Here is a 13,760-nt window from a genome sequence, read left to right as displayed (position 1 = left end):
TTTCATTTTAGTTCAAAGCCACCTGTTATTTTCTCTGTGTGATGCGTGCTTTGTCCCTGAGGATTTCATATAGTTTAGGTTTGTATGCATGTTTGCACAAAATGTCTTTGACTATGCAAGCATTTAATCACTTTCCTATCAGAGAAGACACGCTGTTGTCGCATTTTTGAAATGCTATCATGAATTAAAGATCTTAAAACTTCATATGCTAAATTAAAGGCTAAATTGCTAAATCCTTTTTGAGTGTTCCTCAAGTAAATGTTTTCAGGTTGTCACCTGAATTGCTTTCCACTCTTTGTATTGTAGGATGGATTGTGGCAATAAATGGTTGCACAACAAAGGAGTTTTAACTAAGAAAATGTTTATGTAAAGAAATTCTGGTGTCACTTTTATCCTGTTATGCCACATTTCATAGTTATGTAATGCATTTTAATTAATTATAATAATGTGACATTTTCACAGTGTCAACTCTTACATAATGATAGACTAAGAATCACCATGTCATTTGAAAAATGTCTTGGTGGAATTCTTACTTTTTTTAAATGAGAAGCACATTCAAGATGAAGTGATTTTTGAGTCACAAAAATGAAAATTAATTATCAAGATCTTTTTAATAATATGCTTTATTATACACCTCTGGTTAGTCAATTGCAGACTAGTCTATTATTATGTAAGTATGCTAACTAAATTGTATGTTTGACTCTTGCCTCTGGTAATCAATCTTGTAAAGTTCTCTCACATGATAAAAAATTAAACTCAAAAATATTTCTCATCCATTTTATGTGTTTATTTGGTAGGAAGATGTGCATTAAGTGGGGTAATGAACAGTTAGACCAGGGATCCTCAAATCTGGCCCACGAGATCCACTTTCCTGCAGAGTTTAGCTCTAACCCTAATCAAACACACCTGAGCATGCTAATCAATGTCTTCAGGATCATTAGAAAATCACAGGTAGGTGAGTTTGATCAGGGTTGGAGCTAAACTCTGCAGCGCATTGGCCCTCCAGGGCAAGATTTGAGGAACCCTGAGTTAGACCATTGTTTGCTTAAAGTCTGGTTGCAACTGCTGGATGATGTATATTATTATTTACATATACATATGTATTGGCTATATATATATATATATATATATATATATATACACACATGTTCACTGTATATATGGTCTTGTTTTTGGAGACAACAAGAACACTGACATTGCATCACAAAAGTATTTTATTGAAATTGTACAACTCTGTTTTTTTTGTTTCCTCTCAACCTACAAAGCGACATCACAATCGCATGCTGTCCTGTCCATGTCAAAAAAAAAGGCAAGGATGATGGTGTTTATTACTGGAGAGAAATCGACAAATGCAATCAAATGCCCTGTGCATCAAAAAATACTTTCCATCACATTTATCTCATTTTGTGTGTTGGTCGAGCCCGTCGTTCTCCCCAAACAATAGAGGAAACTGAAATAAATGGAAACTCACATGGGATTGTGTCACAATGTGGGGTGTTTGAAAAAGCTTTGCCTAATAAACAGAGTAACAGGACAATGATACTTTATTTTGGGAAACTGTCCAGCAGAGCACGTAAGAATAATTTTGAGATGTGACTTGAAAAATAACAGGAAAGTTTGGGGAAGGCTTTTGTTTTACTTTACATGCACTTCCACACAGCAAAAATATTCAGCAATGGACAACCTAAAGGACACTGAAAGAAAGAAAAATAAGGTTTTTTAACTTGTACATATTATAATCTTTGTCTTTTTATTAGATATTTTTGAAGTGAGATCACTCATGCCATGTTTAACAGACAAATAATCACACGCCACTCTGAAGGCTGACAACTTCAACCCACCTTGCTTGTAAGATAGATGCTACAGAACATTACCCTATCAACGCCAACTTTTTTTGCGAAAAACCACATTTAGGTAATGATAAAGGTAGGGAGGTCGAGAGGAATTCAATTGCATAGCAATTTAATGGTCGACACGTTATCTCGCAAGGCAAAGTCACAGTGCCTCAACATTCCCAGAGGGGCTCAATGAACTAAGAACAACCAATCAATGCATTAGACTTGGGATCTCGCATAATGCCGGTACATCATAGTCAGTATGTCATCAAAGAGGATAAGACTTGCTAATGCAGCACGCCACCAAACACAAACAATGAGCAAAATGTTTTGATTGTGGCCAAACCAAATTGTTTCCTTTTATTTCTGTTTGACTAGGTGGGGTTTTCAGTTAGAACAGAAATGAAGGGCATAAAGACTCAACGTTAAAGGAGGTTCAAATGTTTGCATGTAAACAGGCACTCGACCCCCTGCTCTCTCTCTCTCTCTCTCTCTCTTTTAAAGAAAAAGGCCTTCACATCCAACCACGACATGGAGTTCATCTCGGAATGTTAACAGCAGCGTTTTCTCTTTGTCATAGTGATCACTCTCGCTCTCTCTCTCTCCGTCAGTCACTGCAGGTCTCTGTCCTCCAGGTATCTGTACTCAAAGGTAAATCCTTCCTTTTTTCTCTGGCCCCACTTTTCATAGTCAAAGTAAATGTACGTGCCCTACAGACAGAAAAAGAATATATTCATTAAAACAGAGTTTTGAAATTTCAAGCATATTATTAATGCATTACATCACAGAAACTAGGGCAATTAAAATGGTTCCAGTTTGTTGTATATGCACATACTCACATGTTCATTTGTATATGTATATTGTTTTAACTGTAAAAAGATTATAGAAATAGATTTTTTTAAAAGAAATGAATACTTTTATTTAGCAAGGATGCATTAAATTGAAATTGAAACTTCAAAAGTGACAGTAAAGACATTAGAACATTATAAAAGATTTATATTGCAAATAAATACTGCTCTATTGAACTTTCTATTCATTGAGGATTCCTAAAACAAAATGATCAAAGAGTATTAAGCAATAAATATTTTCAACATTAATAAGAAATGTTTCCCAAACAGCAAATCTGCATTTTAGAATGATTTCTAAAAGACAATGTAACACTGAAGACTGGAGTAATGGCTGCTAAAATATATTAAAAGAGAAAACAAAATTGTATTAATATTAAACAATATTACTGTTTTATTGTATTCCTCATTGAATAAATGCAGCCTTGGTGAGCATAAGAGACCTCGAGATATCTTTTTTTTTTTATAATATGAAATACAATTTTTAAATTGAAATCTGTGTACTTTTTAAGTAATAATTCTAATATATATATATATATATATATATATACATTTTCTCCACTGGTATTTGCACTGACTACTATAACTGGTTTTGTTATGGGACTACATAGAGCACTAGAAAATTAAACTCAGTTTGCCGTATTTATATTCAGTGATGAGCATGAAAACTGTGCTGGGTTTGTACCTGTTCAAACTCATCAGTGATGGTCTTGGGTTCCTCGTGCCGTTGGAACCACATCATGTATTTGGTGTGGAACCTCCATGATTGCTTCTTCAGTGCTTTAGCCGACAAGTACTGCGCCTTTGTGCCCTGAGGTAAAATGCCAACCAAGAGAAATATTTGGAAGACTACAACATCCAACAGACGTGCTTATTTAAAAGCAACAAACACAGACCTCCAGGTAGTAGAAAATGAAGAAGAGCGTTTCAGTGGACAATCTCTGGTAGAACTCAATAGAGTCCGAATGATGTGGGGGAACCTGATGGTGGAATGGCGGTGTAGGACAGGGGTTTCTCATCAGGTACTGCCTACAAACGGACAAAAAAAGACTCACATCTTCAGCTTTAGAGGCAGCTTCTTCCAGTTGAATGCCTTCACAAGGAAACAAAAAGACTTCTTTTAATCTGAGTTTAGACTAGAAAGCATATTGTGTACCTGATTCTCTCTGAATCGGACGGGTGGGGCATGTGTGTCCATGTTGACTCCTGCATTGCCTGTTGGTAAAGCTGCTCTTTAGTGAGGGGGGTGGGACCTAGCGGACATGCCCCTAAAGATGGCGGCAGGTTGACCTCTGAAACGGCAGGCTGAGGGGCCGTTGTGGGTCCAGGTTGGGCTGAGCGCAGATTTAAAGGAAATAAATTTTTAGAGTTTGTGATGATTACACCAGCGTGTACCTTATGTAACATATAATCTGGCACACTAAACTGCAGTCTAGCTGTTAGACAGGGTGTGCTGTGTGTGGTTGAGTCATTTTAATCATAAGCTTGAAGGATACTGAGGCGTGCACTACAAACAACCATGTATGCCAGTTAAATAGGTACTGAAAATGAGTTGTTTTAACTATTTCCCATGGTTAGTTCAGTGCACTCTGTATTAAACAGGTCAGCGTGTAAGGTACCTCGATCTGAGAGGTGTAGTGATGAAATCTCTCCATCCAGTGTCAATCCCAGTGCAGCCCGTTCTGCCATAGCTTTCAGAGAGCTTGGTGGTTCAGGAGCCTGCAAGAGACCAAATGGAATTTCATAGGAAACAGCACTATTTAAATCTACAGGAAACTGATTTCATTGTATTTGATGGAAATTACTTTTGAGAAACTTAAAGCTGAAGTGTGTGAATTCTGTGCCACTGGCAGTCTGAATCTAGTCTAACCAGGATGAAAAACACACCTTGATGGCTTCTGTGTTGAGTGTGTAGGAGTGTGGGCCGTTTAGCAGACTCCCACCACCAGGTGTGCTGTCAGTGAAGGCAGGTGATGGGGAGGAGGGGGGTAGAGTGATAGAACTCAATAAACTGGGGCCATTATCCAGACTACAATACAGAGAAAGTTGGAGAGAGAACGACAGCAACAATCAATCAATCATATTACTGTTTTGTTAGCTACAACTCAAAGATATGCAGATATACACTCACGTTTGATTGGCTGATGAGCTCGAGGATGAGGAATGGCTGTTTTGTGATTGGCTGGCACTGCTAAGTGAGGAGTCTGGTGTGTTGTCCGCAACCACAGCACTGTAACCTGTATGTAGAAAAATAAGGATATATTTAAAAAATAATAATAAATTAAAACATATTTTAAAAGTGATAAAATAAAAACAACAAAAAGATAAATAATAATAATAATTATTATTATTATTATAACAATAATAATCATAAAGGACAATAATTTAAAAGATTCATAATAATGAAAAAATATTACATTATATAATAATAATAATAATAATAGATATTAAAAATATAAATATTTAAAAACCATTGAATTTTATAATAATAATAATAAACAAATTATTATTATCATTATTAAACTATTTTTAATTTCATCCAGCTTTATAAAGAGATGAAAGAGACAGCTGGAAAATACAACCATTATCTTCAGCTAAACATTTATTCCTACTCATAAAATAAAGACTCGAAAAACTCACTGGTTGCTCCATTTTGTTTGAGGACGCTAGGGGGTCTTGCAGGCGCTACGTTCGTCCCCACTCCTGCACTTGCCACAGAACTGCTTCCATTTCCACCCAACCCACTCTCTCCAGTTCCTCCTCCAGGTGCTGTGCCCACATGGCTCACAGGTATCTGTGCAGACCCCTGGAGAGCCGTCTGCCCCGGTACCAGGTTTAGAATCCCTCCGGTCAGAGCACCATGACCCGGACTGGACCCTAGCAAGCCCATACTAACCCCTGCACCCGTGCCATTACTGGTCACGCCTGTGTTTGCTCCCGCTGCACCTCCGCTCGGTATAGATATACCAGAACTACCACTGCCGCTCCCCACCGGACCACTGGAGGCACTACCTGCTGTTCCACCAGCAGCTGCCTGGGCATAGGGAGCAGGGGTAGAGCCTGAGAGAAGCCCTGCCATGGTGTTGAGAGAACCAGACATGCCTGCCATGCCCAGACCTGGCATCTGAGCCCCACTACTGCTGCTGGTCACTGTCACGCCCCCCTTCACAAGGCCCAAACCCAGTCTAGAGCCCTCAACCCCAGGAACAGATGAGGCCTGGGACTGGGAATTGGAAGTAACTGGACCAGGTGTGCTGGAACTAGGCAGAGAGGAAGTAGTGGAGGCAGGTAGCGTGGGGTGGCTAGGTGGACTATGTGTATTGTTGGAGGGTGCGGATGTCGAGGAGAGTTTGACCTGTGCTTGCTGCTGAGACTGCGGAACATGCAGCTGCACTGCGCTGCTAAAGCTTCCCAGCAGGCTGCTGCCCCCAGAGACCGCTGTGCAGCCACCAACAACAGTAGCCACAGAAACCAGTGAAGAGGAGGAGGAGGAGGAGCCTGAGGAGGCGGATGAGGAGAAGGACGAGAGAGATGGGTTGCCATTCTTCACAGAAGACTGATCGGAGCAAGAAAGCCATGAGGTTAGAAACACATATCTTTTTTCATTAAGCATACATGTGATTTAAATGGATTGTTCACTGAAAAATGACATTTGCTAATGTCATGGTTCAAACTTTTATGATTTTTAAACGCATAAAGAGTCAATTCTGAAGAATGTGCTGGTTGCTCTGTTCCATATAATTATAACAGGCATTTCAAGCTTATAAAAGGAAACAAAAGCACCAAAAAGTGGTTCATACAACTTGTGGGGTATTTTACTTTTTATATTAAGTCTTCTGAAGCCATATGATTACTTTTATAATGTTTTTGCACCCTTCTTTACATTTGAAAGCTTCAGTTTCCCTTCACTGAAATTAGGCCTGTCACGATAAATTTTTGTTGTGCGATATATTGCCCCAGAAATAATTGCGATAAGCGATATTATTGTCATTTTAAAGACCACTGAATATATAATCATAATGTAACAGCATAATAATGCAAGAAGGCCTACACACTTCCAAATGACAACAAACTTTTAATTTTTAAGAATATTTAGATCATGGAAATTAAGTATCAAAGCATTAGATACCTTAAAAACTTGAATAAATTGTAAATAAACATTTTCTAACAAAAAGTGCAAAGTAACAAGTAGAAGAAAATAAAAATGCACAAAGAACTTGTCTGGAGGTTTTTCCATCTACAGATTTTTCCCTGACCTTCTTTTCTCAGTAAATTAAGGGTGCACACTATTGCTGAAAAACACAATCAGTACTTAGCAGTCAGAAAGGCACAGATCCCTATACAAGGCCATATCTGCAGATGAAACTTTTTTTGTAGAAGCATTTCTTACATTTGAACTAGCACCTCATGACTACACCACATTATGTACGAGAAGCTGCAAAAGACACAGGCGCAAGTGGAATGTACAAAACATGGTGACATTATTTTTTTAAGTAAATATAATGGGCGATATATTGCGTCACCAAAAATTATTGAGGTCATGTACATATATTGCGCGATAAGTCGATATATTGATTACTGCGACAGGCCTAACTGAAATAAAGTCATACAGGTTAGGAACAACCTTTAACTGAGGTTCTGAGGTCTCACCTGACTGACTTCACTGCCTGTAGATCGGCCTCTCTTATCCTCCGAGATCTCCTGAGTAAAACATATTCACACACAATGTATAGTAAGAGAAACAATTCTGTGACTAAAGGTCAATAAAAGATCAGAAAAGAGCATGATGGGTGGTTCTGAGTCATTAAAAAATGACAGAGATCCTCTGCAGTCTAGACTGAAACAAGAGGAATAATGAAAGAAAGTGGTTTACCGTTGTGCCTGTTGCAGGAGATGGAGGGATGGGGGAAGAGGAAGTGGTGGAGGTCGGTGTGCTGCTGGACTGAAGGAACATCTCATCTTCAATATGGCCCTGAGGAGATGTTGCCATCAAAGTTGTTGCTAGAGAGAAAGAGATATTTATAAATGTGACCTATCTTGACAAAGCCATTTCATTTAAAAACATCCATCCCACACACACAGACTTACGTATCTCCTCCAAGTCCAGATCATCATAGAGGAACTCGTTCTCTTCAAAGTCTGGGTCTTGCGAAGAGTCAATGTAATACTCCACATCATCTTTGATCTTATGGATAGCGTCAACCTGGATCGAATCATTATCCAACATCCTCAAGATGGTCTCTAGCATACGAATGTGGTGCCGGTGTCTTTCGATTAGCCTCTTTAGCTCTTCAATCCGATCCTGCTTCTGAAAACAAACACAATAAACAGCTTTCTATAGAACAGAACTGTGTGAGAATCTGAGAACAAGCTGAGGTCTTTAACAGTGAGGGTTCACATAATAGTGAATGCATATAAAGGAAAGCTAATCTATAATAAAATAGTTAAGCAGTGGAAAGAAACGGGGGAAATGGAAAAATTGAAATGCCGACCTCTTTGTCTCCTTTCTTCTTCCGTGTTTGAACAGAGAGGGACTCAACTTCACTCTCAAACTGGTCCACCTGCATGTTCAAAGTGTCTATTGTGTTCTGCAAGAGAGAGAAATCATGTCATTAGTCCACTACTTGCATCCTGTTCAAAGTTTTTCTACCCCCCAATGTTATCCATGAGCCCTCTTGTACCGTGAGCCACTGTTCCATTTCCTCTTTCTCTTTCTGCGCCGGGTCAACTTTCTGAGCCAAGCCCAGCCCCTCTTTAGAGTAGGCCTTTGTCTTGGTTTCTCTTTCAACCACCTTAAATCGCTCCATTTGCTGAGAAGAAAGAGACAGAGATTCAGGTTAAGGGGGGCAAGCTTGACCGATTAAACGTGGGAAATACATCTAAGAATTCATGGGGCAAAATTTAAATGTTATGCCAAGTCACAGATATTTTTTATCAAAAGTACAAAAGAATTTTGGACACTGTGATAAGTGCATTAAAATAAAATAGCATTGAGGAATCAGGCAAAACTCTTGTACCGTTTCAATAAGCTTCCGGTTCTCCACTAGCTGCCGTTTGTCTTTGATCTCATTGGATGCCACCCATGTCTTAATCTGGTCTCGTAGCCGCTAGGAAGAAAAACAGGTGAGAACAATTATACTGATTGCAAACACATATTTTTCTCTTGGTTCTAAAGAAAGAGTACAAGAATTCATTCTACGCAACAGCTAGTTTCACTTCTCTAAATTCATTGCCCAAGAAGTGTTCCAAGAGTGCTAACACTTAGTCCAACAGCAAGAAACGCTTCTCTGTTTGTCATTTTTCCATTTATCCATGTTCACACAATTCCAGAAAGGCTTAAAATAAGCTAAATGTCAAATGAGCACATCCTCACCTGGAGCTTTTTAATCTCTTTCTTGAGATCGGCCTCATATTTTTCCTTCTGATTGGCATTGGCTGCATTATGAAGCTGAGAATGAAATGGATTATTAAAATATAACAGCAGGTGCACAATTCCAAAGACTTTATGCATTACATATTGGTTGTTGAGGTGTTAACATCTCACCTTTTTCCAAATGTCTTCAAACTGTTCGACGCCTTCAGTAACTTTTTTCAAACATCGATCTATTTCACCTGGTTGTGTAAAGCATATGATTATGCATAAGTCACAAGATCATATTATGATTCAGAAAACCTCTGAAAAGAAACTACTGCGTACAAGCAATTGTGGCAGGGGAGAGTAGAGAAAAAAATATTTTCTATATCATATCATCTTACCTTGTAGTTTTCTCTTATCAGCCATGGCTTCGCTATGATACTGTCTTCATACCTTCTGTCACTGCAAGCACATCAGAGAGACTGGTAACTTATACAGTATTCAGTGTGAGGCAGATGGTAAGTGTTTCTGCTGCTCCTAAGATAGATCTCATCTCAATAGAAAAGGCTGATATCATAACACCCCGCTTGATTAATTTGCATGAGCCCAGAAAACGATTAATACCTTCAAAGTTATATTTTAATCGAGTTCTTTCCAGGTCAACAAATAAACGCAACTGCCACCTTTGCAATCCCCTAAATAAGAGAAATTATGAAGAATTTGAATGACAGCAAGCCTTGATCGTCCTCATAGTTTAAATCACTTAGACGGTAACGCCAACACAACCACAGTGTGTTTACGCAGATTTACGCAGCCTCTGATCACTGAGCACTAGCCACCAAGATGCTAACGTGTTGTATCAGCAGCAGTTCATCGCCATATCTCATCTGCACTGATAATATGTCACCCTGGCAGTATATATAGAATGTATACTGTATATTTCTGCAGTTATCATGGATTAAGCTGCTCTTGTTGTGATGTCGAGCAGCGCTGACGGCTAACGCTCTGCTAGCTCACATATAGTTTTTCCAACAGAAGGTGTGGGGGATTTAAACTCTTAAATTGAATACACAGTCGTCGTATACCTTTTTCAAACGTGTGTAATATTCGTCAGTATCTCTATGTGACAGCCACGACCAATATATCCGCCAATTCCTTATTTCAAATTTGGTAATGTTTTTAGCTCGTCAATCCCCCTTCTGTTAAAGTACATTAAAGATGGACGGCAGACTCCGCCCACCGCTCGCTCCTGAAGTTCCCGCCTCTCGTCTTTTTTCGTTCTTATGATTCATTAAAAATGTCTGTCAATCATTTCTCAAGTTGTGACCATTTCCGCTGGGCCGCAAATCTCATTGGATGAAATATTAGGTGAAAGGTTATATTTACGGAAAAAGACCATGGACTTCTCCTGGGCCTAACACAATTTTCTTTATTTGTAACGACTGTACTAGTTTGTATAGAAAAAGTTCATAACTGAAAAAAATGCGTTTTTATAAAGGAATTGATTGAGGGTCGGTTGAGTGTGTAATAATGATAACATTTTATTTGATTAGATTTTATTTCAGATTTTATTTCTAGGTACAAAATATCAATAACAGAAAAACATAATACTTTAGATATGGGGCCTCTATGGGAATTTTCAATAGCTACTATAATAATACATAATAATCATGATTTACCTTCTTGACTGAATCAATTTATCTTTTTTTTTATTGTCTTCCTGGACTATATATGATCAAATTAGAAATAATTATAATCATAAAAATAGAAAATGTTATTCCCCCCTCCATAATTTCTTATTAGAACAATATATTTAATAACATAAATGGGAATCTTTTTTTTTAATATAAATATATGAGTAAAAATAGCTCTCTTTAACATTAATTCATTATTTTACCCAGTCAGATACTTACATATTTATTTATCCTTTTCTCTTTGTGAAATCTTGAACCACTTAGTTTGTTTTTTACCAATTTACTCAAGATCTTTAGAAGAGTATTGACATCTTGATTGTTAATGTTTTTAAACTATTTTTATAACGTATATACTTATATAAATGATCATATTACGTATATAAATGACCATTTCAATTATGATGAATGTTTTATTAAGCATTTAATTTCATTTCATTCCACATCTCCAAATGCAGATATATAACCTCTTTTCACAGCTTCATTATGAAAGAAATAATACATTATACAAGCAAAGTATCAAAGTCTGTTAACAAAACATAATAAAAAATATGTTCTACCCTTAAGGTTTTCTGCCTTGTTCTATTCTTTAATTCTTTGTTTTATATGTCTGTGAATTATCTTCAATGCTGTGCATAATTTGACTGAACATAACTAAACATTAACCGCAAGTAACTGTATAGTCAAAATAAAATTGATGTTAAATATCTCTCTCACCAATAATCAAATAGAATATAAATGTAGCAAACAAGCTCTTCAGCACTGAAGATAGTGCTGTGGAGTACCGCGCAAAAGCGTGTTTTATCTCCAAGATATGGGCTGGCCAGACCGAATGTATTTCATGATTGTAACTTACGTTTATCACGTCAATCATCCTGTTGCCTCCGCCTACCGCGTCGATAGACTTCCTGAAAACGCTCGTGCCTCCCCTACAGCTCAGGAAAGCTGGAAAACTCGCTGTGTAGGGGGGCAAACAAACAAACAAACAAACAAACAGGTAAGTCCTGTATTACTTTCGCTTTGTCGTTTATTGTTATTATAGTCATTACTTTCCGTAAGACACATAAAAGTTTCTAGTTCGCCCTATTTGATGAACAATTTAAACAGAAACAGAACCGTTTTCAGGTTGATGTCTCTGAGCTCTCGTCAGCTTGGCTATTTAAAATAACACTAGCAACATGTTTGCTGAATACTCTATTCTCTTCATGGATAAAACCGAATTTTGTCTTTACCAACTTTAAGGTTTTAACTGCCACCGTTAAGTACAAAGAAGTCCACTCATATCCATATGATGTGCTAGTTTCTTGTGTTGGCCTGTCATCAGCTAGCTGTGTTTATATGTGATTTTGGCTCTGAGTTGCTAAGAAACTGCAGTTGCACTTATTCATTTTCTTGCTATTAGTTTCTATGATGGTTTAAAATCGCATTTTGCCTTTGGTACAAGATAGCGCAGAAGCTATTTGTTTCTGCATTCACTTATGATCATACACCATAAACTCCCAAATGTCACTAGATGAGCTGGCTTTTGCATGTAAAACCCTGATTTAATACAAGTACACTCAGATGATAAAAGCCTGATTTCCCACTTGTAACAAGTAAATAAACTTGTGACTGTGACAGCTGACTGACCACCTGTCACGTGCTGAGACGCTTTGTAATTGTATGAAGTTGTTATTTGATTTGTAATGTGACAGAGCTTTGGATTTTACCTTTGCTCAACTGGCAAAATTGTAGTTTTTATTTATTTCATAACCACTCACCTAAAGAAAGATCTACGCAACTGTGAGCAAAGGTCATTAGTGCTTTTATTTTATGATCGGTGAGGTCGCAACTGACTAATTGTAGTCAAAGGCTTTGAAATTGCTTTGGCGTATCTGAATAAGTCTTGAAACTATCATATCATTGATGCAGTAAAAGTCTTGATGATAAAAGGGACAAAGTGTGCACTCATGTGGGAGAACCCAGACAGTCAACAGAGCTCCTTTTGGCTCCTGAAAGGTAAAGCTTGAGACAGCCTGAGAGAGGAATGTACATTTGGTCTACTGTGGGTTTTGATTACTTGATGGTGACTCCGGCCAACTTTTCAAGGACACATGAGGACAAAGTTTTTGTTTTGTTTTTATTCTTAAACAATTATGAAAATCTGCCAGGCTTTGATTTCACATGAGTCTTAACAAGCAGAAAATTAAAGTGCATGATAAGAGTCACATATTTCTGCATTTTGATCAAATTCCAAAACAAAGTCCGCAGATGTTGAACTACAGCTAAAACATCCTACACAGCCATCCATTTCATCCCAGATGTTTACAGACTGTGTCGATACATTAAGCCTCTCAATTGCAGGCGTTTTCTGTCAGCCATAAACTCATACTGTGAGAGCTTAATCTGTTGAATCTGTCGTCAGTTCACATTTCAAACATTCCTGTTCTCCACTTAGTTGAAATTGCGATTACATCTCAACTCTAGTTTTCATTCACGGTCCTGGTGTCGCGTTTCAGGCTCAATTGCGGAATTTACATATGCAGAGTCATCCGAGATTGATGCCGGACAGGTGTAATTCCACCCAGACTGGTTTTCTTCTCTGTTTGGATCAGAATGACATAACCCTGCATATTTGTGTTGCCTAACACTGTCAAAACTACAGCCACTTGAACATTTTGAATAATGAACTTTGTATTTAGACTGTAAATCACATTTCCCCAGACTAGCAGTTGCCACACTCTTTCTGTTGAGAAACAGAACCGTATTGTTCAGCATGTTCCTTTTTGCTGATGTCAGACCTTTGAAGATATTGTACTATTTGTTATCGGATTACTTAAGACTGTTAAGGTTAGGTGCAGGTAGGGCTGGACAATAATTCAATATCAATATGTATCGCGATATAATTTTTTTCAATAACGGTGATATTATTTTTAAACACATTTCCGATATTTCGATATACATTACCAGTGTTTCCCATACATTGATTTATTTGTGGCGTTTGACTTCGTTGAATAAACATGAGCACTGCACGTTTCAAAATCACAACGTGGCG

The 13,760-nt window shown here is 37.8% G+C and overlaps 2 protein-coding genes across 3 annotated transcripts in view; one reads left to right on the top strand and one right to left on the bottom strand.

Moving 5' to 3' along the window:
* Nucleotides 1–1,204: 1,204 nt before the first annotated feature.
* LOC107700763 (CCR4-NOT transcription complex subunit 3-like) lies at nt 1,205–10,252 on the bottom strand. 2 transcript variants are annotated; one of them, XM_016502563.1, is made up of 18 exons: nt 10,121–10,252; nt 9,437–9,497; nt 9,225–9,292; nt 9,054–9,128; nt 8,698–8,787; nt 8,362–8,490; nt 8,173–8,268; nt 7,769–7,988; nt 7,554–7,681; nt 7,331–7,381; nt 5,321–6,236; nt 4,812–4,917; nt 4,568–4,709; nt 4,300–4,399; nt 3,837–4,014; nt 3,577–3,709; nt 3,366–3,491; nt 1,205–2,545 (listed from the first exon to the last, which is right to left on the bottom strand). In XM_016502563.1, exons 2-18 carry the CDS (start codon nt 9,459–9,461, stop codon nt 2,447–2,449), a joined length of 2,682 nt encoding a protein of 893 aa, XP_016358049.1. In that variant the 5' UTR covers nt 9,462–9,497; nt 10,121–10,252; the 3' UTR covers nt 1,205–2,446. The 2 variants fall into 2 exon arrangements, with proteins under 2 accessions (XP_016358049.1, XP_016358050.1); XM_016502564.1 differs by lacking the exon at nt 10,121–10,252 and adding an exon at nt 9,660–9,678.
* A 1,362-nt stretch (nt 10,253–11,614) lies between these two features.
* LOC107700765 (sphingosine kinase 2-like) overlaps nt 11,615–13,760 on the top strand; it is a 13,962-nt gene continuing 11,816 nt past the window's right edge. Inside the window, exon 1 of the mRNA XM_016502565.1 lies at nt 11,615–11,723. The gene's annotated coding sequence lies outside the window, so the exon portion shown is untranslated. The remainder of the gene's footprint in view (nt 11,724–13,760) is intronic.

This window comes from Sinocyclocheilus anshuiensis, unplaced genomic scaffold (assembly GCF_001515605.1).
Source record: "Sinocyclocheilus anshuiensis isolate Anshui unplaced genomic scaffold, SAMN03320099.WGS_v1.1 scaffold782, whole genome shotgun sequence".
NCBI lineage: Eukaryota > Metazoa > Chordata > Actinopteri > Cypriniformes > Cyprinidae > Sinocyclocheilus > Sinocyclocheilus anshuiensis.
This window is presented reverse-complemented; position numbering and strand designations above follow the sequence as displayed.

Bases quoted from the DNA above. Each gene is read 5' to 3' on its own strand.
- LOC107700763 (XM_016502563.1), bottom strand. From the start codon at position 9,461: ATGGCTGATAAGAGAAAACTACAAG. The intron at 9,293-9,436 runs GTAAGATGATAT...TTACACAACCAG, and splicing joins TGATAAGAGAAAACTACAAG to GTGAAATAGATCGATGTTTG. The intron at 7,382-7,553 runs GTAAACCACTTT...TGTTTTACTCAG, and splicing joins CTCCTGCAACAGGCACAACG to GAGATCTCGGAGGATAAGAG.